Below are 27,310 nucleotides of genomic sequence, written 5' to 3' on the forward strand. Positions count from 1 at the left end.
GACAAAAATGAATTGTACAAAACAGCAGACTTAGGGCGTTTTCACACCTATAGTTCATTAGCTCTGGTCCGAATCAGATGATGAGTTTTGTTAACATGGAGCGTTTTCCCCTTGGTTTGGTTTCACACAGAGAAAAATCAAAGCGAACCAAAACGCATCACTACAAACTAATCCATTATGTTCACTCCTTTTATTGGTCAAATGTGTCTGGGGTGGGAGCAAAAAAAGAGCATATTTCTCACATCCACTTGGTCAAACCAGCTCATTTCATTTAAATTATTTTCCAGACATTGTTTCGTGAACAGCGTTACTACATCTGCTCTGCTCACCGGGACTTCACTCTGCTCTGCCGGTGTCTGTCTCCAACTTTAGCAGCTGCTGGTTTGACCACAGAGACATGAGCTTGACTGCAGTATATTTCGGTGAGAGAAACATTGCAAGCTGCTACTCTATGCTCTGCCACATCACAGATTGCAAAGCACGCCTGACTACAGGAACCGTTTTACTCAAACTTAAGGAGTACCTGGTGAGTGCGTTGGATCACATTCTCACCACAAACGAATCGTATCAAAGCGTACCAGAGTTGGTTTGTAACTGGACTGAGACCACGTAGTTTTGGTCCGCACCCGCATGCGATTGCTGTGTTCACACCTGCCCAAACGAACTGCACCAAGGGGGTAAAAGCTCCAGTGTTCGATTCAACCAAACTAAACAAGGCAGGTTAAAAAAACGCCCTTGGTCTTATGGACCAAAACTAATCAAACGTAAGTAAAAATTTTAAAGAACCATAATCATGCGTTCACTCTTCATCCGACTCTTCAAGCAAAGCTTTCTGGGAGCTTGTTTTGGAGGATGTACTTCGCATTCCAATCTCTATGTCCCGTCCCCTTCCTGAGAACCGCTTCACTGTGCTATTGGAACAAGAAGAACAAGACTTTAGCAAATGCATTCAACAACAAAGATTACACATCTCTAGCCTACTCCGAGTTAACTGATGGTGTTGATATGTTCATTTCAAGGGTTCCTACAAGCAGTATCTTAAAGGGAAAGCCACATTTCCAAGTGTTTTCAGAACACCCAAACCAAGTCCTCAGTTTTGCCCACTATTGGTACTGCAGAGCCATTTTTTTAAACTTATGTGTGCATCTCCTGTTCTACCAGTGTGTGCACAAGCAAGCTAAATAATGTACAGTATAACAGTAATGTGAAATATTTCTGCTGACTGCCGAGGGCTATAAAACACTCAACTTGTTTAACAGGTCTTAGGGATACAGCGCGTTATAGTGAGACGTTAAATGTTGAATGCAAATAAAACCATGTTTACAAAAACTCCACAGGGGTGTGGCCAGGTTGCATCAGTGGGTAGAGCAGGCACACATATACTGAGGTTTATGCCTCGACGCAGAGGTTCAGGGTTCGAATCCGACCTGTGACATTTCCAGCATGTCTTCCCCCTCTCTCTCCCCTTTCTCACTTAGCTGTCCTGTCAAATTAAAGGTGGAAAAGCCCCCAAAAAAATAATCTTCATGCATGTACCTTACAATGCAGGTTCAGAGATTGGAATAAAACATTTAAAAACTCCTGCTATTTTCTGTTCAAAGAAAGCTATAACTAAAAGTCTCTAACACTGCTTAAGAAATCATTATTTGATCCGATTTCATCTTGAATGTGTTTAATACAGTACAGTAATGCAGGAAAGCACTTAGAAAACCTAGACCAGAGGTTCCCAAATCTTTTGGGAAGTAGACACTTCAATTTATTTATCAATTTGTCTATTTAGTATGTGTTGCATGCTCACTGGCTGGTAGCACCGCAAAGGATTTTCAGAGACTTATTATAAAGGCAACAAGTTTATAAAGGCAATATAGCCCGTTTCATCCTTTGTTTTGGCTGATTGTCTCTGCGTTGGCAGGCAGACAAGCTCATTGTTGCTGCATTCCAATAGTGGTTTAACATGTTTTTGTTACATTTCCTTGGAAGTTGCCTGAAACCTGTATAGGCAAAGTATACTTACAACCAAACCACAGAGGAGATGCAGGTGACTAAAAGCAGGGCCACAGCTATGTGCCAGCAGAAGCACATAGTAATGAACATGAGGTTGTCATGCAGTTTCAGGTCCCACTCCGGTCCACTTAATGGATAAAGTACAAATCCAATCTGAAATGACAAATAGTATAATAGTATATATTAAATAAAGGAGCCAACTGCCTGTGATGTTAAGCAAAATGTTCTGTTAAATGAAAAGGTATTTACAAAACAGAAAAAGGAGACAAGTCTGAAGTCAGTGTAATGGATTTGCATGTCTCTACAAATGGACCAAGGTGGAACTAATTTGTTACTGAAAAGCATACAGGAATTATTTAAATCAATTGGCTGCCAAGAGGAAAGTCTAAAGTATCCACAAGTTGCAGTAAATAGACTTAAACTGTCAAAAACACTGCCATGGTCCTTTAAGTATTCCTTGGTTTTGTATCGAGTATAGTGTATACAGTACATTGGTACTGTGTGGTACCAATTGTTGGTGGCTCTGAAAGCTCAAGAAATGTTTATGGGCATATTCACACTGTTCCACACTTTACGACATTCTCAATGTCTCATTTTGCTAATCACCTCATAGAACCATGAGCCTTGCAGGATGAACAGGCATGCTCTTAACAGCTCCAAAATAATGTTGTCTCTTATGAACACCTCCAACATGGTGCTGGCTGATCCACTGAACACAGGCACGAGCAGCAGTGAGTGGATGTGAGCATCCAGAGGGGGCCGATTGTGCAGGTGGTGATAAAACAGAAACCCTGGATGATATGGGAGAATCAAACTCAAAACTCAAATACACACAAGGGGGACGTATTTGTGATGAAAAGGAAAAGTGTAAAACTAAAACCTAAAGCTTACCTTCAACAAAAAGAGCCACGGAGAGAGCAAGGCGGTCAACACCAGCTGGCACCAGTTTGGATGCACTACTGGCAACCAGTGCTATTCCACAGATCCCAAAGAACAGATACATTGTGCCGTGCTGCCAGTTCATCAGCTTGACCCATGAATTGTTCTCTTTGTCGTAGAGATGGGCATGTGGCCCATCCACCACAAACTGTTCAATCATAATACCTGGGGACAGGACAACAGACAAATGAGATGAGTCAAGAGCAGGTTTAGGGAGTTTGGAGTGTGGAGATGATTGAGAGGAAAACTAACCAACAAATGAACCAAAGATTAGAAATCCTCCCTCCAAGAAGTCCATTTTTTTAAAGAAAGATGGCATAATGTGTCTTCCTTTAGGCTGACTTCTCCTCCAGTAGTGTTGGAGAACATGTTTCACGGTTAGCCAAAAGCCAAGGAACAGGAAAAAAGAGCCAGGAATGGCATGTCCTCCAAAGTTGGCCATCGTTAGGCCTGAAAACCTAAAAAATAACACACCTTAGTACTTAGTACACAGTTTTATTTTTTATCTCAATGCTCTTATTCCTTTGAATTAACTTTGAGGTTAAAGTACAAGCTTGTAGCATTGTTTTATGGTGTTTTGAGAATTTGCAATACAGTGTCAATAAACGGAAAAATATACCCACAATAAGATAACCCATAATCACGGGATAGTAGGTTATTGCAAAGTAAACATCATATTGTTAAATTAACAACCTAAGTTCATAAAGGCACTAAAGCAATTTGTATCTCTTTATTAATATTGGTCGCACTCACAGCTCAAGAGAAGCTGATCAAATATGAAAAGCTGATTAATGTGCTTTCAATATGTTGCCACTGGCCTATTTCTGTGAATTAAAAATGTAGCATGGTCACTCTTAAGGTGGAAAATTAGGGCTTTTTTGTGTTCTTGACTTCATCAATGCTTTTAAAGTTGACCGTTTGTAACTTCTTCTAGTTATCCTAGATGTCAAAAGGCATAAGGCACCAGGTTGTTTGAGACCTACACGTTTAGTTAGACAAGTTTTTCTGGACTGGATTTGATGATACTGTAAGTTAGTTGTCACAAAACAGTCCCTCTATAGTTACTAAATGTGAAAATTAGCCTTTCCTATCACACTTGTAATATATGGCTAACAGAATGTACATACCTTATTCTCTGCTGCTAACTCCCAAAGACTTTGGAAACCTGTGAATCCTGGCAGCTGGTAAAATGAGAGCACTCTGGTCTGAGCAAACTGTGCACACCTGTTGTGTGTACTTCTAACCTGTGTTGAGTCATCACATAGCCCCACCCATCATTTGCATTAGTTTCTGTGACCAAGGGACATCCTCCTAGGAAACGGCTGTGACATTCAGGCAGAAAAACAATAGCTGACTAAAGATCATGTTGTTTATTCGGGAAATTAAAAAAAAGATTTACTTTAACACGTGTCCTTGTCACATTAATGTGAGGCTATTTTCTTCATGCTGAGAAAATGTGATCTAGAGCAAACTGTGTGAACAACAAATCTTATCATTTATTTTGCCTTTAAATACCTTAAAATTAATCAGTCTAAAACAGTATTGCCAAAATGAGAACTCGGCTACAATTGAGTTAATATATAAGCTCAGATACAATCTGTGTACAGAAGGAGAGGCAGCAGTGCTGGCCTGTTCAAATGAACTTTGAACCCACTTTTGATAAATTTGTATTGCCGTCATTATCATGTCCAAATGATGATCATTTCTCAGGTTTCTCAAAAAAAATAATAAAAAAAAACATTTTCTTTGTCATTAAAACTGAAATGAAATTCACACATTAAAATAGCAAATGTAAAGTGTTAATGCGTAGACATTTGTCTTGTACATGTGGGGGTTATAGTATTACACAGAATAATTTTTTCTCTCGAAACGGGTTCTCAGAAGAAGGTACTGATGTCACCAGAGGGTCCTCTTTGGCATGAGCTTCACAGTAGGCCATCAGCTCAGCTGCTGCTTTGGATATCTGTACAAAAAGGTTGTGTTAGTGCATGTCAAAAATGAAAGGGTAGGATAAAAAATATTTTAAATGCAGTTATTCCTTATTTATTTTTTACTGTTGAATCAAAGACTGAAAGAATGCCTTTCTTCCTGCATCAATTATAAGTGTGAAACTGATATCAGTTATTAAAAGGGAGCAAATTTAATTTAATTGGAGGTTGTGGTCAGATTTATCCTAAAAAATTCTATCTGTTAAAATGGACTTGTTTTCAACAAGTTAAAGTTTAAAAACAGATGTAAATTAAAAAAAAAAACAACAACATAAAATTAAATATTTTTTGAGACACAGAAAAGTGAAAAGAGCATTTTTATTCATTCATTAAAACACAAGACATGTTGCCATACTTAACAATCTAAAGCGAGTTGTAAACTTTTACGTTATCATTGGTTGTGTACTTCAATAATGTGCTGACTCACCATCATCCTCTCTATGTTGACCTCCAGTTTCAGTTGTTCTACCGTCTTTCTGGCATCTGCGATTTTGGCCATGTTGTTTGACATCCTAGTTTCCCACTAAAGTCAGCAAGCCTGCAGGAAACCATCAAATGTTAAGTTATCAGACATGAAATAGCAGTATGCACCGCTAAAAAAAATTTAGGTGAATAACAAACATGGTTATACACTTCTCAAGTGCACACAGAGCAAACACAATGGTGACAATAGGTGTGCCATGGTTAGAGTCAGTTTCAATTAGCTTGTTAATTCTGCTCCCTGGGTCTCAGCTGCAAGTGGCACAGGAAGGGTCTCAAAGGAGGAGGGCAGCTTCCCCGGGGGAGGGCATCCGCTTGCTGTAAATACACCTAACATTAACATTAACGTTTTGCTCTTTCAAAATAGGTTTATCATAAACTGCAGATGTAGAGAGTTATAATCAGTGTTTTTAATGCTGCTAATGTGTTGCTCAGGTGCTGCTGTAGACTGATGCAAGAGATCATTGCTTTTAAAGAGCAGTAAATGAAAACCATCATTGGTCAACAACAAAAGGCACTTTATTTATTGTGTCAGTGTCTGTGGGTGTGAAATAAATTTGTCAATTTTATCAATACAAATAATTTCTACATACTGATATAATTAATACTTGTAGACACACACATGTAGAGGTATATGGTCTGGCATGAGCTGTTTCCATTAATCTGTACAAAAATAGACTTTTTTCAAGATTTATCCTAACTCGTAATAATCACATCACTCACCAGACCAACAGCAACCGGCTCCTGAAATGAAGGTCTGCTTGTCTTCAACGGGGTCCCCCACTCCAATTTCGAGTAACAAATGAAGTGAAATGAATGGCAAAGATGAGGAGAAAGACTTCAATACGTTCCCTCCTTCACATAACTAGCTGTGGTTCTGCCCCCAGGATGGGCTCAGTGCAGCAGTTAAAGGCAACATGTGGTGTGACCTTCATCTCTAGAGTCTCTATCACTTGCTTACCTGAGATGATAGAGGAGCATGTGTTGCAAGATGGAACATTAAATATAGGTTTTGTTTTAAAGAGCCTAAATGGGGATTATATTTAAATAGCTAATAGTTTATTACAATGAGATGAAAGAAACACCTGTTTTTCTTCATAACACCTGACTTGACAGCAACATAAAATGCATTAGATTATAATGAAGAAGCTCTCAAGAGAATATGTTGTTTCCTATGACTTTAATTGTTTTTCCTATTTGTAATTCATTCTCAGACAAAATCGGTAATACATATATTTACCAAGTGCATTCATTTTAGGCGCATTGGGAAGGAGCAATCAATACTGAGTAATCAGTATTCATTGTCTGGCACAATTTAATCTTAGAATAAAAAAAAAAGTCCTCCAAATGTCATCAACATTAATTTCTGTTTCAAGTGCTTTTACAGTGTAACACATTATTACGCCTTCAGCAAACAGGTTGATTTTGTATGTTATGATTTTATCTGTAGGTCAGATGTAACCTGTGGGTCTTTCTCTGACAAAGTTACATGGAGCATTGTGCAGATTTACAGTATAGCAGTAGTAAGGAATGACTCTAAATGCACAATGATTCACAGGTAATAATGCAACATTTCAAGAGGGTCTTATCAAGCTCGAAAAAAAAAAAATCTAATTCTTTCCTACAATAAATGCACAAGATCACTGGATAGCATGCAATAGCCTTTAGCCAACACTAAGTTTGCAAAGTAAGTGATTGAGTTTTTGTCAAAGTGTGAGTTTTCTCAGACTTATGTGACTCATGCCTATCCTCTACAAGGCTTCCAGTCTTTCCTGTAGAGCTGACAGTTATTCCACACAGCAGCAGGGGGTGAAGAGGCAGTGCTATGGAGTTAAATGTCAAGTGCCTCATTAACATTTGTTTCCCTGTAGTAATTGGTCTCTCTCTGTGGAAGATACTGGACCATATGATTAGAAAGAGCCGCTGTTTCATCTAACCAACCTCTGTCACAAAGTCAGTTACTAATTTGTCCAGTGTTATGGTGCATAACCCAAGCAGGGACTGTTCAGATTCTGTGGTCCTACTTAGTAAGAACTCAATATTGTTTCCTATGCCGGACAAGTATAAACTCTTTACATTCATCCAGTCAGCCAACCAGCATGTCTCCTCTCTCATATTGTTCATTAATGACACAAGCTACATCATAGGATCGATGAAACCAGAGAGGAGGGCCAAGTGCCTGCATATCCCATCAATACTTGTGTACACATGTTTAACATTTAACGTTGACATTTACAGATTTGTCTTTGGGTATACTTTATTTCCTTATGAGTTGATCTACACAACACTAAAGAAATACTCTGGTGTAAGTGGTTTATAAATAGAAATGACGTATTCGGGCATAATTGAGGAAAAGCAAATACTCCCTCTTGTGTAGACCATTGACTACAACTCAGGTAAAGCTTTTATGTGGGATTACAAAATAGAAACCTCTACAGCAGTTGTTCATAAAAGGGAGATCTAGCAACATGCAGGAAGTGGCAAAATGCAACAATCACAAAATGGTGTAACATGCTATGGTGCAATCAAAATAGGCTTACATTTTATTTTACTATCAAGGGATTTGTGTCCCAGTTTCATAAAACCGTAAAGGTTGCAACTAGACGTATTTCATACTGACATTACATGTAAAGCTAAGCCCAAATTATTCATTTCAAAATGATGCTGGTTGTTGTTTTTTGCTGATCATACTGGTTGTAAACATAGACTGTGAAAATGGATGTAAACCAGTTTTTTTCTAGTCTGTTGCTCTGCTGCTCAATGTGGGACAGCCGCCCACTTAGCATTTCCCGAAGTTAGAACAGAATTTACAGGTGGTTAGGGGCTGTTTATTATTTATTTCAGGGGCCACCAGAGGAGTTTTGGGACCTTTAGACAAAATAGACCTGACTTTTACCAACAATACATTTTGGGTGACCCTCCAAAATGACAAGGAGAAAAGGGATGACCCTCCCCAACAATTTATTGATGCCTTCTGTACTGGTTTGTGCTTGGCAAAGTCATACAGATAGCCATTGTTTTTTCACAGCCAAGACATTTGTGATTAAACCTCTGCATTCTCATCTTACGCATCACACTCCTCTGTTATGGTGTGGTGGCCATTTCAGTAGATTTACTCACTAACATTGTTGTGGAAACACAATAAGCATGGAAACTAAATGCACACTTCGTGCATTACTGCATTACTTCAAATACTAAGTTACTCATCTAGTAAACTAGTATTCACATGAAATAAAACAATAAAACATTGAGACCATTCAGCAAAGCACACTGGGTAATTCAACACTGGTTGCTATGGACTCGTCACTAGGCTTCCTCAGTCATTGTATATTTTAGCATAGGTAAGCTTGCCGAAGCTGAACATTATCCAAAACTCCATTTCTCAGACGAGCGTCAATTTGGGAGCTTGCATGCTACCACTCCTTCCTTCTCAAATGCCTTGAAAAGGCTGTCGTTTATATATATAATATCACCGGGACCGAAACTATATTTGAGTCGGGTATCATACGGTGTTTTGGATGTTTTTGAACTAAACAGTACGGCAATCATGCTAATGAATAAAATATTTTTTTCATCAGATGTCTTAGTTACAACATGATGGAGCTAGCAAAGCAGTTTTGTGTTTATATGTGTCAGCAGGATTTATTCAGTTTGGGAAATCCCACGGTCTCTAAAGCTACAGTTCAAATTGTCTGGCTGACTAAATAGGGAGGGACCCATCTGCTAGCGATAGGGGCCAAGACTGAGAGAGCTACATGGAGCTACATGGATAAATATGCACCAAACAAGCCACTTTGAAATGTTGCTGTTTTCACGAATAAAATAGTTTAGTGACCCTCCCCCCTAGACTAAAAGAAATTGGATGACCCTCCACTCAACAAAGAATAAAAAGACATGACCCTCCCCTATTTTTCTCCGGTGGTCCATTCCATAAATACCAAAGGTCCCCTACTAGAAATATTAGCTTCATTTTGTTTTCTGTGCTCTGATTTCTTTTTTAATGTGGCTTGGAAAAGTCATGTCCCAATTAAAGCAATTCATTTTGTTATTAAAGAGAAATAAATAAATGTCTTTTAACATATTATGATACAGTAAAATCATTGGGGGGTATTGTATTATATATACATATAATGTGTATTGTATTTCACTTTATTTCTTTTTTTGGCATTTTAAATCTTTCATCTAGCTAATAGTCTACATGTAATTTGCTACAGTGCACTCGCAATACCTGTACAGCATGATTCAACATGATTCATAACTTCACTGTATGACAATAAGTATTTAACTGGTTAAGGGTTTTCAAGTGGCATCAAATATCTTCCCTACATTTAGGCTCAAAGGTAAAAAAAAAAATGGCTGTTAGTCTCACATTTGTACATGTATTATTATTATTATTATTATTATTATTGTTGTTGTTGTTGTATTGATATTCTACAGCCACAAGAAAAATTGTATATTTGTGTAAAACTCAAAAACAAGCGATTTAGCTAGCTAGCTAAGTTAGGAAAAGCACCCCGGGGGTGTAACGTTACCATCATTCACCTTCTGTGGTGGTGGGCGTGTACGAACAGTTCGCTTCTAGCTGCAAGCTACAATGACAAATAACATTAGTGACTATAGTAAGCTACATTTTTATCGTCTGGCTGTTTCTTGGTAGCACAGACTCTGTCGAGGTTAACGCGAAATTAAACCGTTTTTGCGAGTGTTTAGCTACATAGAAAGCCCTATAACGTTATAGCGTTTGAGCTAGCTAGTTAATTTTTAAGTTACCAATAAGCTAAGACACACGAGACAAGTGACTTTAACGGACAACGGTGATTCAGCTTGCTAGCTAGAAAGAGAAATCTTGAAACCCTCAACACCCATAACGTAACATTCATTGATGTTAAGGTCCATAATTTGATGTATATCGTTTTCGGATCTCGCCAGTGTTATATTTATTGCTGCGTTTCGATCTACCAAGATGTATGGGATGTCGGGATGACAGGAAAATGGCAAACGGGGTTGGAAGTGAGTAACGTTAACGTTGATATAGCAAATGACGTGACATGCTATCCGTTAGCGTTGAACGTGTCGTACTGTTGATGTTATCACTACTAACTTCCTGCACGGCAGCCTCCGCTCCCTGCAGGGGAGCCAGCAAGGATTAATGGTTGTCATTACGAGTTGACAACTCTATTTACACTAATGGTGGATCCACCAACAGTATAAACGACATGCTTTTGGTGCACTGATTTTAGCACTTATGTGTCCATAGTGAACTGCCGGCCGGTATGGTGGGCAGCTTTAGGTAGCAGAAACATGAAGCCGATCTTACGAGATGAATAGTTTCCTTACCAGGCCTGAGAACTGTAGCGGACAATCAGTTGAACATAAACTATATTGCATGTGTCATGTTTTGTTAATCTTCTTCCACATCTGCAGAACACAAGCTACTTGTCATTGGACCAATAGAGCCATGGTCAGTGAGGGAGAAGCTGTGTTTGGCCACATCTGTCATGAAGAGTGGAGACCAGAACTGGTACTGTACTACTGCTCTATTCTTGCCACTTTAGTCTAAAACTGGCATCAATGGTCTATTATACAGTCATACATAGACATTTGTAATTTGAACATGTATGAATATGTTAAAGTTTTCAGAGGTTACTTGCTTTATGGCAGTGTATAAAGAGTTCCGATTTTTTTAGTGCTGTCAAACGATTAAAATATTGAATTGCGATTAATCGCATTAATGCCATAGTTAACTCGCAATTAATCGCACATTTTTATCTATTCTAAATGTCCCTTGATTTCTTTTTGTCCCATTATTTTTTTCTCATTTTAATGCTCTTATCAACATGGAAAAGTAGATCGGATTGCTTTGTGCAAATGTTTTTTTTATTGAAAACAACATTGGCATAGTGTAGTGTTCAATTTCACACTAACATTCTCAATTGGAACAAATAATCTCTCACACAATGTAACGGCTTTGACGAGTGGGCGGAGAATTTGCATCAGCTGTGTGCTTGGCCATCAAGTGGTATTTCAGACTGGACGTGCTGCGATGATAGCTCAGTTCACAACGACAAAACACACAGATCACTTTGGTCTTGTCAATGGAACCATTTGACAAGACCAAAGTGATCGGCTCGCAAGCCCAAACAAGTGTGTGTGGCGTGCCTGTTGTTTTGTTTCCGGTCTAGCTAGATCTGGTGTGGTGTTGCAGTTTTTCTAATGTTACTAGTTGTTGCAACAGCATGTGAAAAAAAACTACAACGTTTGCTAGGCCAAAAAGAATGTTAATCTCGTGATAAAAAAATTGACGCCATTAAAATGGGTTTGCGTTAACGCCGTTAATAACGCGTTTAAGTGACAGCACTAGTTTTTTTATACATTCAATCTTTTACTTAAAGGTATAATATGCAGTATTTTACCAAAGAAAAATGTATCTAATACAAAAATAATCCCTCTCAATTATGAACCATTAGGGGGGTGTAGCAGTGTCTGTAGCTGCAGATCCTGCCCTCTGCCTGTATTTTCTCTTTTCTTTTTATTTTGCTGTGTGACCCTTTGGGCTCCACGTGGGTGTGTAACAGCCAGCCAGCAACAGCGTGCAGGTTGTGCAGCCGTTCTCATTCCTAGGTACTGCCGCTTTGTCACGCCCCTCAGCGTCTGATACCGACACACAAGTTTTTTTTTTGTTTTTTTTTAAAGATTATTTTTTGGGCTTTTAATTGATAGGACAGCTAGGTGAGAAAGGGGGAAGACATGCAGGAAATCGTCACAGGTCAGACTCGAACCCTGGACCTCTGCGTCGAGGCATAAGCCTCTCAGTATATGTGCGCTTGCTCTATCCACTGATCCAACCTGGCCACACCGACACACAAGCACCAGCACCGGATCCCCCCAGGGCTGTGTTCTTTCTCCTCTGCTCTTCTCCCTGTACACCAACAGCTGCACCTCCAGTCACCAGTCCGTCAAGTTTCTGAAGTTCGCGGACGGCACCTCCCTCATCGGACTCATCTCTGATGGAGACGAGTCCGCCTACAGGTGGGAGGCTGACCACCTGGTGACCTGGTGCAATCAAAACAATCTAGAGCTCAACGCTCTAAAGACAGTGGAGATGGTTGTGGACTTCAGGAGGAACTCAGCCCCACCTGCCCCAATCACCCTCTGTGGCTCCACAATTGACACTGTGGAGTCTTTCCGCTTGCTGGGAACTACCATCTCCCAAGATCTCAAGTGGGAGCTGAACATTAGCTCCCTCGTCAAGAAAGCACAACAGAGGATGTACTTCCTGCGGCAGCTGAAGAAATTCAACCTGCCAAAGACAATGATGGTGCACTTCTACACAGCCATCATTGAGTCCATCCTCACATCCTCCATCACCATCTGGTACGCTGCTAGCACTGCCAAGGACAAGGGCAGGCTGCAGCGTGTCATTCGGTCAGCAGAGAAGGTGATTGGCTGCAATCTGCCGCCGCTCCAGGACCTGTATGTCACCAGGACTCTGAAGCGAGCTGGAAAGATTGTGGCCGATCCCTCCCACCCTGGGCATAAACTGTTTGAGACACTCCCCTCTGGCAGGAGGCTGAGGTCCATCAGGACCAAAACCACACGCCACATGAACAGCTTTTTCCCATCCGCCACTAGCCTTATTAACAAGGCCCGGAAACCACCCTGACACTCCACCCCTGGCTCTTCATGCCACTGTTCTCTCTCTGCTGTAATGCTCTTTTTATTTTATTTCTATCTTTATTTTTAATTTAATACATACTGTGTACATATACTTATACTTATATTGTTAATACCTATACTTATATTGTTTAATATTCCATTTAGAGAATGTGTAACATGCACCAACAACAACAAAACAAATTCCTTGTATGTGTTAAAAAACGTACTTGGCAATAAAACCCTTTTCTTTTTTTTTGGCTTTTCCATCTTTATTCGACAGGACAGCTAGGTGAGAAAGGGGAGATAGGGGGGAGACATGCAGGAAATCGTCACAGGTCGGATTGGAACCCTGGACCACTGCGTCGAGGCATAAACTTCTAATTATATGTGCGCCTGCTCTACCCACTGAGCCAACCCGGCCACATAAAACCTTTTCTGATTCTGATTCTGAAGTTTAACCGACTCACAGACAGGATGGAACTCTGCATTCGCACAAAATCCGGCAATATGTCTTGGGTTAACACTAACAACTACCGGACATATGTTTTAAATAGCCATATAGCCTAATAGCCTACATTTAAACAGCAATAAAACGCAGAACACACAAACGCTATGATCCAATTTCTAACAAATGTATTTTATTAAAAGAAGTCAGCAGAATGAACTCGTCACTAACTTTGCAAACGAAGCATATAGGCTACTGTACAACAGTAAAAAAACTAAATAAATCCTTAATTCACAGAGTAAGTGAATGTTTGACTCAGCACTCAGTGAATCTCTCAATGTCTTAACAGAGGCAAAACCCAACTTTTGTATAAATTATAATTTATATGCAAGTTGTCTTTGCAACATATCTTATAGGTCACACAATATTAGGCTATTGAATATGCTATTATTGAATGTATGTATTTGGCATTTTTCCCAATGGACATTTTAGTAGGGGTGTGACGAGACAAGATGACACACCATATTGGGTTCGCGGGAACAAAACAAGACTTCAACGCTATTTTAAAGAAAATGAAATATGAATGGAAAAATAGTCTTTTATTCTATCGAAAGTCACAAAATGAAAAATGTGCACTGTGAAAGGTTTTGCCACAAACTCAAATAACTGACTTTGCTCCTGTATAACTAAACTCTTCAGACCTAATAACTGCGGCCTGAGCTTCTAACTTCTAATTGAAGCTGTGTGTGACTTTCTAACTGAACTACTTTAGTTTCCTCAAATTAAAAATGAAAACAGTACAAATAATGAATGGCTTATGATGAATGATAATGAATCTCTCTGGCTTATTGAGGCAGGGAGGAGGGGCCAACTTTTAACACTGTGTACAAACAGTAAGCGATGTTTACTACATAATATGCCTTTAAGATTAGATTAGATATTGTCAATACGGGTGGCTGTTTTGTCAGCATTGTTGCCCCTATGTGTGCTTGAAAGGGTGGTTGCTGTGGCTTTCACAATCCAAAGACATGCAAATAAAAGAATGAACCATAGGTAGGCATGTGGTTGCCTGTAGTTGCATGCTTTCGATGGTGGTGCCCAGTGCATGCTGGCTTTAATTTTGCATACATTTTGCATGAATTTACAACTAAAAGCCTTCCAAAAGGTAGTAATAACAAACAAATGGACACAATAGACTATATAGGCTATAGAATAATTTAGACTTTGGAGAAATAAATGTTTAAAAAATACAATGAACCGGAACAGAAAGAGTAGCCTGCTTTGTGTTTTCATCTTTGATTGTCTTACAAAATTTCTTAATCTCAACAGGGTATCTGTCAGTCGAGCCATCAAGCCATTTGCAGAACCCGGGCGACCACCTGATTGGTTCTCTCAAAAGGTATGACAAAATCCAAACTCACTCTACCGCAGAACACAGTGACCAAATTCATGACCTCTGCAGTATGTTTGGCAAATGATATCTTGTCCTGTCACAAAGTTGTTCTTGATTCTCCTTTGGCTCTTCAAAGCACTGTGCCTCCAAGTACTCTGAGCTCCTGGAAACAACAGAGGCCCCAAAGTGAGCGCATAAGTGACTTTTATCTCTAGCATGTTTTTGTAGACTTGCAAACAAAAATATATCACATAGCTTTATACTGTTTGACACACGCATGTCTTATACCAGAAATGTATGAAATGTCTTAAACTAATAATGCATTTATTACCTTAAGGCGGAAGCGTGGTGAGAAAAGTGAAGTGGTGGAGACAGTGGAGGACGTGATAGTACGCAGGCTGACAGCTGACAGGATTGATGAACTAAAAAGGTTGATCAAAGAAACACAGGAGAAGCACAGGTGCACAAACATAGCTTTTAACAGCATGAACACATCACCATCGTTGTGAAAACAAAAAAAACAAAGTAGTTGCATTATAAACTGCTGTTGATATGTTTCTGTTATAGGAAGCTGAAGAGAGAGGCTGAACTGATTCAAGCAGGACGTCTAGATTCCAAACTAGAAGAGTTATGGGAAGAAGTTCTGCAGTAAGAGGCATCAAACCTTCTATCTGTCCTGTTTATACAATGATACAGTACATCTTTTTTTCTGTTTGTAAAGCTTAGACATTAGAAACTATCTACTAACCCACACAATATATTATCTTAATATTATCTTTCAGGAAGGAGAAACTGGAGGAGGAAGAAACAGAGTTGAAAAGAAAAAACACAAATGCTTCTTATCAGGGTATCTTCTTCACTTTAAGGGGTATTTTAGGGGGAAAACACCAATGCAGAATTATTTTTCAGTAATTGTATTGATGCTCCATAAATTGTATGTTTACTTCTGAAACATCCTCAGCTGTTCTTCAATCACTTGGCCCGTATGCTGACATTATCCCTTATTTAATCTTAGCTTAAAGTGTAACAGATTTTAGAGGTGGCGGATTGATTGATAACATTATATAGGTAAGCTGTTTTACTGTATTACTGTAGAGTTGGAAAAAAAATACACAGGAAAAACACAGGATATTTCTTATTTCGTTGGAACTGAACACTCACTTTGAGCTTATCCTCTTGTACATTAGTACTACCTAAATCTAATGGGTACATTTGATACAATGGCCATTTTGGAACAACTCAGATTTAACTGTTCAGGCTCAGCTCAACATTGCTAGTTTTGGCTCAGTCTTAGCTCTTAGACTTTAGTTTGTCAGGTTCAGCACTTCTTCAGCCTCAACATTAGCATGTCAACATGCCACAGTTAGCATGTTAATAACATGCTAAAGTTTAGCATATTAGCTTGTTAAATTCATAACATGCTATGTTCAGCATGCTAACATGTATGTAAACACGATAACTGTAACCTGCGTCATCAATGATCTCACAGTAGGCTGATGACAGCTTGGTAATATCAGTAATTTGACCTGTTGATAGCACTAGAAAGTTTGGGGAACACCAAAGTCAGTAGGATCTATCCTCCAGGGACCACCAATTTTCGTACCAAATTTCATAGCAATGTGTTTAATAGTTGTCAAGTATTGGACCAATAGACCAACTAAATGATAGTCATGGCTCATGGCACCTTTTTCTTGTGAAAAAAGGCAAGTTGAACATCAGCTTTCGTGTGACTGATAAGAGAATCCTCTCTATGCTGCCCCTCCCTCTTCCAGCCAGACAGGTGGCAAAGAACACACCTAAGCGAGTGCCAAGCATCACCATGCATTCACCCTCAGACTGTAGCTCCCCAAGCAAGGAGTTCTCACCAGGTGACCCACTCGAGTGCTTGACACTGGATCTTGCATCAACAAAAAATGTAAGTTACTGAAGGTTCAAAAGAATTTAAAGGTATATTAAAACAATGTATAGACTAATACAAAAATAATCCTTTTAAATCATGTGTGTGGCGGTGTCTGTATCTACAGAGACCCTGCCCTCTGCGTGTATTTTCTTTTTTCTTATTATTTTTCTGTGTGCGGGACATTTATGGGCATCAGCAAAGAGCCTTTGGGCTCCACATGGGTGTGTAACCCCCAGCCAATAACATTGTGCAGGGTGTGCAGCCCATTGTCATTCCCAGGTACCACTGTTTTGTCACGCCCCTCGGCATCTCATACCAATGCACAAGTTTAACTGACAAACACACACACACAGACCATCCTGCGGAGGTGTGGGTGTGATTATTTATGCTTTAGAGCGTAACCGCTGTGAGACAATCCGAAAATAACGTTTTATTCCTCGATTTACTTTGTTCGGCGCTACCTCTCTGCCTTTATTCTCCAGCTCACTCGACCACCGCTGCTCTCACGTTCTTTTTCTGGCTTGTTAAGCCGGGGAGGAGGGGCCAACTTGAACGCTGTGTGTTTAAAAACAGTAAGCGATACCTCCTACATATTATACCTTTAAGGTCTGCCCTACTTTTTAATAATCATACTTTTGCATGGAACATTTAAAAACTGTATTTTTAGTAGGGGTAATGCTTATGTTATAAATCTGAGTGAAACCTTGTGCTATGGCCATGGCACTTGGCAAATGATAAAATGTATATATATATATATATATATATATATATATATATATATATGTATATATATATATATATATATATATATATATGTATATGTATATATATATATATATATTAGGGCTGAAACGATTCCTCAAGTAACTAGAATAATGTGATTACTAAAAATCCTCAATGCTAAATTTTTTGCCTCGAGGCTTCATTTAATTAATGTAACTAATGTTTTACCGCTCACTGTGTTTCCGCACAGATGATTATTACTAGCGCACAAAGGGCTGACGCTTCTGTGGACACAAGACTGCGCAGATTACAACTAAAGGAAGAGAGCGAAAATAGTGAGGGGCTAAGAGAAGGTTTATCAGTGTTTTAAGCCCCCAACGTCTCCTTCCAGGCAGCGCTGACTAGAAGGCACTAGGATTAGGCAATAGTTATGGTTAGGGTTAAGGTTAGGGTTAGGTGCCTTGAAGTCAACGGTCGCAGTGCTGCCTGGTAGAGACGTTGGGGGCTTAAAACACCATCGAGCTAAGAGAAGAGACAGGCAAGAGAAAACGACAGAAAGTTTGGGATCATTTTAAGCTACAAAAAAACAAAAACTCTGTACAGTGTGTCTATTGTAAAGTCGAACTAGCTTACCACTAGCAGGGTGTCAATGCTACATCCTCTCAGTAGAAAACATCAGTCTACTCATCATTTCCACGGAACGAACCCTGTTTGCTACAGATCTTGAAATTTGGACAAATTCTTGTAAACTTAGCTGCTGCCGGAGACAAACCAGCCCCTCTCCGCTGGAGCCGTAAATCCTCATGGCTACTTAATATGCACGTGAATGACGTCATCAGACCATGCCGGTGATGTCCGCATTCTTCATTCTTTCTCCTCACTCAGTATTACCGTTCTGAGAATGTGTCCACCAGAACAGTATAGTTGAATAGCCCTGCTGTAAGCTTTGTACAGTCACATTTACCTGGGCTTAGTGAAAAGCTCTTTTGCATATCCAATGTAAAGACTCAGTGCAGGCATGAAGGGGAATGGGGCGAGAAAGATTTACATTTGGGCCACCAAAAATGTACCTTGGCCAACAGAATAAGGGGCTTGGTGGTCCGTGCAGCCAGTGCTTACAAATATAAGCATCTATCCCTGTTATTGTATGCAATTTAGGCAAAACAAATGTTGCTTTTTCTAAAAAGGAAACCTCTCTTTTGTATATTTACTATTGCTGTTTACTATAAAACAAAAGTAATTTCTTACTCACATTACTCGATTAATCGATGGAATAATTGGTAGAAGACTCGATTACTAAAATAATCGATAGCTGCAGCCCTAATATATATGAAAATATGACTTTATTTATATTTCAGAAAGGGGTCTAATATTCTTGACCATTCCCACAGTCTCTACAATAGAGACACTTAATCAGAGTTGATCAATGAAGAAAACCTTTGATTGGTATGAAAAAAATATGACATCACATTTCTCTCTCTGCCGCTAGGCTTCAGGATCAGCCAAATTAATGTCAATTGCTGAGTCTTCTGGACTTGGTAATGATGACGTCGGCCACGGGTCACTTCTGGATGACCCCACCCAAAAGAAGCTTCTGGGCCAGAAAGCCACACCACCACCATCTCCGCTCCTGTCAGAGTTATTGAAGAAAGGCAGTATCTTGGCCACAAATTCCAGACTGGTATGTGGAGGAGACTTACTGTATTATGCTAACAGTGCCAAGCTCTGTAATTAATCTTCAAGTCTGCAGGGCATCCCATCTTCATCTCATTATTTGTAGAGTTACTAGTGTTTAGGAAGTATTTAATCATTTTGTCTTTCTTTTTCTTGTGGTTTTGGTAGCTGTGGTTTGTTTTGCCAATTGCATTAAGCATTTAGTCATCTTTGCAAATGTATTGCATTGTAATGTGCTGGAGTTTTCACCTTAGGACATCTCAGTGTCAGGATTTTCTCTCAGTATATTTGTAAAGTTGGATGGTGTGCATGTGTGAACAACAACTTAATTCCACTCCTTTTTGAATGGGGTTTGTCTTAGGCTGTGCTACACAAGATCATTAATAGTACTGTTTGAAACCATTGAAGTGTTCTGTATATGCCTGGTTTTTGTCCCGGGTATTACTCCTATCTATGGTCATATGCACTCTAAACACACCTATCCTTAACACGTTTTCTGTTTTTTTTTTTTTTTTTTAAGAAATAAAAATGTATCATTTCACAGTTAACACAACACTAAATCTTTTTTGCATTTGTTTTTATGCTAAAATTGCCATCATACGTCTGCATCATAGCTGAATAGTTCAATGGTTTGTTTTAATGCACAGGCATCTTTTCGCAAACTGCAGATGGCTGGCTTTTGTTTTCAGGTTACTGTCATGTACATTTTTTGTACTTCCAAGCCTTTTGTCAGATGTCATCAGTGTTTTCTGTACGGCATCATTTCCCATTGCAGCTAAGGAAGTGTTATTCAGCTAGTCGCAGTTAACTCCTGGAATTGTCCAGCTTGTTTCATGTTTTTTCCATTTCCATTTTTATGAAGCCTACTCTGCTAATGTGAAATCCCTACATGTCAGAATAAGTATATTCTTTACTAGATCTTTGCCTCCTCACATTCTTTTGGTAACGTTTCTGCTCTGACATGCAGTGCTGCCTGTATGGCCCTTTGTATAAACATACACGCAGGGATTCCAGTCAAATTGTAGAAATATCACAAAGACATTCAGTTTAGATTTGTAGTATTTATAAAATTATGTAGTGTACATATAAAATTCACTTTCACATAATGGATTACTATGTGACAAACAACAACATTTCTGATTTGACAAGTTTATTTCTTTTCTCTTGATTTGCACTTTATGCACAAGAAAACTGGAAAATGTTTGACATGCATGTATGCGTTTATATCCCAGATTGGGGAGGGTGACGTGACCACCGGTAATATGACAGCAGCAAATGACTTGCAGCTGGCTCCGCCTAGCCAACCTCTCTCTCAGGCAACAGGTACAGATAAAGTCTTTTTTTGTATTTTTGTTCATAATTTTCTTGACACTGATCAAGAGAAATTCCATGTAAAAAAGTTAAAGTAAGTAAAGAAAAACATCTTACAAAGTAATTGATTGAAATAAGATTTAATTCCAACCAAGACAATATCTAGTAGAATCCCCTTTGGCACAAAAAAACAAGTAGGAACATGTTTTATATTGGTTAGTTTTACTCCTTGCATCCTTAATGTATATATGCTTTCTATAGAAAAGTGCTCCTATTAGCTGTTTGCTCATACATTTGGCCAGCTCAAAGCCTTTGCTCCTTTGTCTGCACTCTGCACTTTATGTGTTAATGTGTATGAATGCTTGCATGGCAGGTGCCCCGATGTTATCCCGTCTCCTGGAGGCAAGTCCCACCCAGTTTTCTGCTCCGTTAGGTTTCATGGTCAGTGCTGACTCAGCCTCCAGTGCTCCTCTCTCTGCTGCCACTCCTGTGCCTGTTGACTCTGCTGCAAGTACAGGTCCGTCCACTTTGACCCAAACCACTCCGTGCTTAATCAACAGGCTAAACCTCACATCCTTAATGTCCTTAAACCTGCTTTGTAGCTAGAAATTTAATTTCACTTCAATTCAGTTTTCCCTTTTGTGGATATCTAGAGGTATCTAAATATCTTTGTAAACCTAAAGCAAACAATTGTTCAGATTTATTGTGGTTACAAACTGCTATAGCTACTACTGCTAGTTTGTATCTTAGAAAACAAAAAAAAGTTGAAAATCAGTCCTTTGTGTGCAGAGATGGATGTTATGGTGCCATCTTTGCCACCTGGATGCCAACCTGTCTCTGCAGAGGATAAAGTGTCAGAGCTCAGTGAGGAGGATGTGTCTGGGTCCTACATGGGGGATGAGCTGGACCTGAAGACAGTGGGGGACATTATTGCCATCATTGAGGACAAGGTGAAAAGTACTATATATTTTTTACAGCACAGATCAATTGTGGACAAATTGTGAAAGAAATATCTGCTTGAGGTTTTAAACATTCTTTTAAAATATATGTTGGTCATTAATCTAGACAGTTATGACATTAGTTTACTCACCAACATCACTGTTGAGATTTACAGGTCAGGACATGGCAAAATGAAACTCAATTATTCTGTAAGATCTAGAGTTATATCTCTTCCTCTACAGGCAGATGAGATTGTAGAGGCTTTGGATGCAGCTGCAGTTGAGGCTGCGCTGTCACTGTGTGAGGAGAACGGCCATGCTTTGTCTGGTGCCTGGGAGGCTGGGCCTTTCCAGCCCCATGAGTCTCACCCCGCAGTGCCCACAGGGGACCCACAGTCCTTGTCTTTTCACAGTTGTCTGGAGGGGAAGACAGAATTGTTAGAAGTTCAGCGTGGGACTTCAGCTTCACTCTCCTCTGTTTGCAACAGTCAAGATAACGGTCTTGCAGCATTCCCAATGGGACTAAGGGGCCTTCCTCCCACCTCCTCATCCTCACGCAGCTCAAAGAGTTTGGAGCACTGCCACACTGGAGCACCTCCACAACCTGAGGCCATGAGAGAGACTGGAGGGTTGGCACACCAGAGAAGCCAAATTTCAAGGGGTATTACTATAAAATGTGAGAGTAAGAAGTGGACACAGCAAAGACCTGAAAAACCCCATGGAGGTATGCACACTCATGCATGAATACTAGTATTCACTTGCTTCATAACATGCAGTTTGCATGCAACTATGCATTTTGCATAACCATTTCCTTCTTATTATTCATCTTTACTATCTTGGCAGACTCAGTGTTAGAAGATAGCCCACTGACAGAAAGGCATCCCAAGGTATAGCACCCAACGAGGACAGAGCGAACATGATGCTTGTAATTGCTGTACTGAAATGCAGAAGTGCGTAGTTCCACACTATTCCTGCACTGTAAGCTGGGTTTGAATCTCTGCATCTTTCTATGTCTTTGCAGAAGATGAAAGCTGAGGATGGAATAAGTGTCGGGGGAGGAGAGAATGCCTCAGGGACTAAAGTGTACAATGAGCACAATGGGCCAGAAGTGTGTGGAGAAGAAGACGGTGATGGGGTGGAGGGATTCTTGTCAGAGCCAGACGGCGAGATGGAGCTAGAACCTGCGGCCAGCGAGAGTGAGGATGGATACAGCCTCCATACGGCCTCCTCGTCTCTACAGCTCCACACAACCGCAGACTCCATCCCCAGCAGCCCTGCCTCATCACAGTTGTAAGTGAAACACACACAGGCACACACTGCAAGGAAAGATTGTATTTCAATTCTGTCACCTAGCAACATGTTTCACTGTGTGATGCTGCAGATCAGGTTCTGCTTGATAATACTTTCCTCATGACCTTTCTGTTTGTACTTTTTTTTTTACATATCATTGTTGTGCAGTTCTGTGTGCAGTGAGGACCTGGAAGCTCTACAGGCTCACAAGATCTGGAAGAAAGCCATTATGCTGGTGTGGCGTGCAGCGGCCAATCACAGGTCAAGATGTGACTCTTAAAGGGATCTTTTGAAGTGGGGTTGTATAAGGTACTTCATCAGTAGTCAATGTATTACCTACAGTAGATGGTGATTGGCATCGCCCAGTTTGGCGGCAGCTGTGAGTCCAGGCACGGAAGCAAAGCAATATACTGCTGTTAATGGGGGCAGCTGCAAAACACACTTTAGCCACGTAAAATAAGGCCTACCTACAAAAACTATCAGTTTAAGTGTACACTATATTTAGAATATTTGTGCTGTCAGAGAGCCGTTTCCTTTGGCACTACATTTTGTCAACCGCAAGTGCAGCTGTGCCACACACTGTATAACGTCACAGTTCACTGTTTGGTTCAGACTTTAAGCGGTTTATGGAATAGGCAAATGCAAGAAAATAAAAAATGATGATTATGACAGCGATGACAACATGCCGTTCACTGTGGACAAGACTTTATGAGCCAGAGTATACAGAAGAACTTTTACAGAGGGAGACTGAACAGGCGTAGGAATACGGATGTTCTATGGTTGAGAAAATTTAGTGCCAAAGGAAACAGCTGTCTGACGGCAAGGTAAAGCAGGGAAAATATTCAAAATATAGCGTACAAATAAACTGATATTGGTTTTTTTAGGTGGGCTTTTTGAGGTGGCTACAATATGTTTTGCTGCAGCCTTTGTCAACAGAAGTACTGTATATTGCTTAGCTTCTGTGTCGGGACTCCTGTCTGCTTCTCCAAACTGGGGGCGTGCCAACCGGCATCTACTGTAGGGAATACACTGACTATGGAGAAGTATCTCATACAACCCCACTTAAAAATCCGAACTATTCTTTTAACAGTAACACTAGCTACTGATGCTCAGCCTCTGATGTGATATGCAATTATTTGTTGTTCATTTCTGAAACAGTTGTAATTTATGTGAACCTGTTGTAGGTATGCAAATGTCTTCCTGCAGCCAGTAACAGATGAAATTGCACCTGGGTACCACAGTATTGTGCAGAGGTAAGCACAGAATATGTTTGCTGTGGTCATATTTTATGGCTATTTTCATTTCACTAATAGTTTTTATACAGTAGTGGCTACTGCTCGTGGTGATCATACATCACACAAATATAAACTTTTCAGACACTAAGAAAAACAACCTTGTTTATGCTAGATGACATTGGATTATTGACGTTATTGACATCACTCGAACCCCCTTCTTTACTTCCACAGGCCCATGGACCTTGCCGCCATAAAAAAGAACATTGAGACTGGTGTGATTCGGACCACCGCTGAGTTCCAGAGGGACATCATGCTGATGTTTCAGAATGCGGTCATGTACAACAGTCTGGATCATGACGTGTACCACATGGCTCTGGAGATGCAGCGTGATGTCCTGGAGCAGATCCAGCAGTTTCTGGCTACCCAGCTTATCATGGAGACGTCAGAGTCTGGTATCAGCGCCAAGAGCCTGAGGGGCCGTGAGAGCACACGCAAACAGGACTCTACTGACAAGGTGCTTCACTAGAATTTTGACAAAAGCAGAGAGTACAGAAGAAGAGACAAGGGTGAGACAACAGGCTGACTTAAAGGTAGAAGAAAGTGATGCTAAAGTAGATCTGCCTGACATTTTCCAAAGCATGACATTAGTTTTTGGAATGCTATCCTTTCAGGTAGCCATTGGTTTCGTATGCTTTAAAAATCAACTTGCAGAGACTTGAAACATTCAAGTAATGAGTAATCCATCATAAGTGAATTTTTTTGTCAGAAGTCAACTTTAGTTTTTTTTTTTGCAACAATCCACCTGTCACAATTTGTTTGTTATTCATCTTATTGCTCTGATTTTACAGATATCAGTTAATGCAATACCTTTTTTACTCAACTCCAATCATGGATAGCGGATTATCTTTAAATTCATTACTATATTACTATAAAAAGACAATACATTTTTCACTGTGGTGATAACTATATATCTCAAACAAGTTTCAAACCAATGGTTGACTGGAAAGAAGACATAACATTTATGCTTTGGAAAATGGTAAGCAATCATGTAATAATGCAAAAAGAACATTACTGACAACTATTTACCAAAGCATACATTAAGTTTTTACATTGATATTCTACCTTCAAGAAAGCTATTGTTTTCCATTAATTTCACAACGGTATTAAAAAGAACTGGCATTAGTGAGATTGATTAGTGAGATTGATTGATTAGACTACATTTGTACTAGAACCTGATTACAGTAACACATGAGCATTTTCAAAACACCTACATAAGAGCTACATTAACATTGACAAAACAACCTTACTTTTATTTTTACATATTCTATAATTCACCCTGTGATTTGTTCCTTTGTTACTTAAGCACCTAGTTGGCTGGTGATGAAGCAACACCAGCCAAACTAAATGTTTTGATGACAAATGATGCAAGTTTTAATTGTTGAATATTGATGTTTCATAGAGTACTGATGTTAATTGAAACCAGTAGTTGACTGGAAGGTAGGAGATGATTGTAAAACGTCATGCTATGCTTTGAAAAATGGTTGACATGAATATGTCTGTAGTGTATGTTGTATGTAGTTATTGAGCTAAACATGCTGACATGTTCCTTAAAAAATATCTGACGTGAATAAGTAGTGCAATTGCAGTGCAGTGAGGAAATAATTAGTAAATGGATAAAATGGCCACGTGGCAAATACCACTTTATGTATGTCTATGCAACAGTACTTCTCTCAAAGCTTATTTCAACCTTTCCTTCTGCTGAATATATTCTCTGTTCTCATTCTTGGCATTATTTTGCTTCTTCTTGAGTCTTAAATGCACTTTTGTGTCGCAGCTCTGATATGCTTTACTTTCCTCCTACAGGACATTGTCTCCATGTCCTCTCCTGCCTTCCTTCTTTCTCTTTTTGTAAGTACCTGTCCTACAGCCTTTCCAACTCCCCCTTTCTTTCTTTTCTTTTTTTCCAGAAGCAGACAGAATATAAACTACAGTTGTTGTATATATCAAAACAAAGGGTAACTCATTCATATAGAGCTAAATATGATAATTGGCTAAGTCATACGTGAATTTAACATCTTGAAGCACAACTTGTTTGTGAAGCGCTGGTGTTGCTTCAGTCACATACTTTGAGTGAAGATGTGGTCTAATAGGTTGCTTCTTCCTCTCTTTGACTGCAGGATGGAGGCACCAGAGGGCGCCGTTGTGCCATAGAAGCTGACCTCAAGATGAAGAAATGAACAAACAGTATGTGGACAGTATCCAAAAGTGTCGCTGGGTTGAAGTAAAAGGTGTGAAGCCACAAGACTGAACTTATTCTGTCAGTTGCACCATTTCTCACTCTGCATAAAATGCAGTATAACCTTATTTGCACTCTAAATTAAATAGGTAGACTGTGATATGGAGAAGCCTATTTCCTCTGAGACAGCCATACAGACATGGATTACAAACTGTATAATCCCAGATTACAATGGTGCAGATCACTTAGGCTTAGCCTGCTCTGAATTACATCAGGTTATATAAATGAAGATAAAAGTTACTCTGAAATTAAACCTGCATGATCTTCTGGTTGAACTTCAGATAAGTCTGGTTGATTTCGTGAAAACATACCATGTTGGTGATGATATGTTAAACCAGAGGCCAAAGAGTCTGATTAATTTAGAAGTTGTAAATGGTCATACTAATTTCAAACAGAAACATTTAATTTTTTTGTATGGGATCATTTGAGTTTTGTTTTTTAGTTTTCTAATTTTAAAAACGTTCAGATCATTTTTAAATATGGCTGTACAGTGCCTGACAAAAGTCTTGTCGCTTATCTAAGTTGTAGGAACAACAAATAATAACTTGACTTGTAGTTGATCAATTGGAATCAGAAATGGTTTATATGAAAGGCAAAGGCTTCTGGATTATGCTTATTATACCAAAATAAAGGTTTGTATCATTCATTGAGTTTTATCATTGAATTAGGACAGAAAGGTCAGATTTGGCTTGAACAAAAGTCTTGTCGCATACAAAAATACAGTAATGTACGGTAGAAATTATACTTTATTGTGAATACACAAACATGCTACAATAACATCAGAGCATACGTAAAGTCATGGTGCCTTGGAAAAAAGAAAATGAGCTTGGAGGACTACATCCATATGTCTCGGCAATGACTCAAATAACGTATTGATGAAGTCATCTGGAATAGCAAAGAAAGCAGTCTTGCAGGACTCCCAGAGTTCATCAAGATTCGTTGGTTTCATCTTCCAAGCCTCCTCCTTTATCTTACCCCAGACATGCTCAATAATGTTCATGTCTGGTGACTGGGCTGGCCAATCCTGGAGCACCTTGA

General features: G+C 39.5%; 3 protein-coding genes across 12 annotated transcripts; 1 reads left to right on the top strand and 2 right to left on the bottom strand.

The window, feature by feature from the left end:
* Position 1: 1 nt before the first annotated feature.
* On the bottom strand, positions 2 to 4,220 carry tmem45b (transmembrane protein 45B). Of its 2 annotated transcripts, none has more exons than XM_031319971.2 (6): positions 4,071 to 4,220; positions 3,196 to 3,393; positions 2,896 to 3,108; positions 2,611 to 2,795; positions 2,015 to 2,157; positions 2 to 911 (listed from the first exon to the last, which is right to left on the bottom strand). In XM_031319971.2, the coding sequence occupies exons 2-6, from the start codon at positions 3,383 to 3,385 to the stop codon at positions 800 to 802; spliced, it is 843 nt and encodes a 280-aa protein (XP_031175831.1). In that variant the 5' UTR covers positions 3,386 to 3,393; positions 4,071 to 4,220; the 3' UTR covers positions 2 to 799. The 2 variants fall into 2 exon arrangements, with proteins under 2 accessions (XP_031175831.1, XP_031175830.1); XM_031319970.2 differs by having other exon boundaries at positions 3,196 to 3,401; positions 4,071 to 4,176.
* A 205-nt stretch (positions 4,221 to 4,425) lies between these two features.
* gng8 (guanine nucleotide binding protein (G protein), gamma 8) lies at positions 4,426 to 6,465 on the bottom strand. Its single transcript, XM_031320262.1, has 3 exons — positions 6,135 to 6,465; positions 5,359 to 5,469; positions 4,426 to 4,906 (listed from the first exon to the last, which is right to left on the bottom strand). The coding sequence occupies exons 2-3, from the start codon at positions 5,440 to 5,442 to the stop codon at positions 4,778 to 4,780; spliced, it is 213 nt and encodes a 70-aa protein (XP_031176122.1). The 5' UTR covers positions 5,443 to 5,469; positions 6,135 to 6,465; the 3' UTR covers positions 4,426 to 4,777.
* A 3,476-nt stretch (positions 6,466 to 9,941) lies between these two features.
* On the top strand, positions 9,942 to 26,718 carry LOC116064699 (bromodomain-containing protein 8-like). 9 transcript variants are annotated; one of them, XR_004108589.2, is made up of 21 exons: positions 9,943 to 10,421; positions 10,836 to 10,932; positions 14,842 to 14,911; positions 15,042 to 15,091; positions 15,243 to 15,365; positions 15,473 to 15,553; positions 15,688 to 15,752; positions 16,678 to 16,820; positions 17,288 to 17,377; positions 19,018 to 19,209; positions 20,435 to 20,525; positions 20,887 to 21,030; positions 21,303 to 21,463; positions 21,695 to 22,175; positions 22,295 to 22,338; positions 22,473 to 22,741; positions 22,910 to 23,002; positions 23,926 to 23,994; positions 24,208 to 24,542; positions 25,840 to 25,884; positions 26,154 to 26,718. XR_004108589.2 is itself a non-coding variant. In XM_031319876.2 (21 exons), exons 1-21 carry the CDS (start codon positions 10,379 to 10,381, stop codon positions 26,211 to 26,213), a joined length of 2,694 nt encoding a protein of 897 aa, XP_031175736.1. In that variant the 5' UTR covers positions 9,943 to 10,378; the 3' UTR covers positions 26,214 to 26,718. The 9 variants fall into 9 exon arrangements, 7 of the variants coding, with proteins under 7 accessions (XP_031175742.1, XP_031175743.1, XP_031175736.1 ...); XM_031319876.2 differs by having other exon boundaries at positions 24,208 to 24,490; XM_031319877.2 differs by having other exon boundaries at positions 9,954 to 10,030; positions 24,208 to 24,490.
* Positions 26,719 to 27,310: the final 592 nt, after the last annotated feature.

This window comes from Sander lucioperca, chromosome 13 (genome assembly GCF_008315115.2).
Source record: "Sander lucioperca isolate FBNREF2018 chromosome 13, SLUC_FBN_1.2, whole genome shotgun sequence".
Taxonomy (NCBI): domain Eukaryota; kingdom Metazoa; phylum Chordata; class Actinopteri; order Perciformes; family Percidae; genus Sander; species Sander lucioperca.

Coding starts and splice junctions, on each gene's coding strand:
- tmem45b (XM_031319971.2), bottom strand. CDS start 3,385: ATGGCCAACTTTGGAGGACATGCCATTCCTGGCTCTTTTTTCCTGTTC. Junction 2,796..2,895: donor CGTGGCTCTTTTTGTTGAAG/GTAAGCTTTAGG, acceptor CATATCATCCAG/GGTTTCTGTTTTATCACCAC. Junction 2,158..2,610: donor AAGGCTCATGGTTCTATGAG/GTGATTAGCAAA, acceptor TTGTCATTTCAG/ATTGGATTTGTACTTTATCC.
- LOC116064699 (XM_031319876.2), top strand. CDS start 10,379: ATGGGATGTCGGGATGACAGGAAAATGGCAAACGGGGTTGGAA. Junction 10,933..14,841: donor AAGAGTGGAGACCAGAACTG/GTACTGTACTAC, acceptor TAATCTCAACAG/GGTATCTGTCAGTCGAGCCA. Junction 15,554..15,687: donor TTATGGGAAGAAGTTCTGCA/GTAAGAGGCATC, acceptor ATTATCTTTCAG/GAAGGAGAAACTGGAGGAGG.
- gng8 (XM_031320262.1), bottom strand. CDS start 5,442: ATGTCAAACAACATGGCCAAAATCGCAGATGCCAGAAAGACGGTAGAA. Junction 4,907..5,358: donor TCAACATAGAGAGGATGATG/GTGAGTCAGCAC, acceptor CTTTTTGTACAG/ATATCCAAAGCAGCAGCTGA.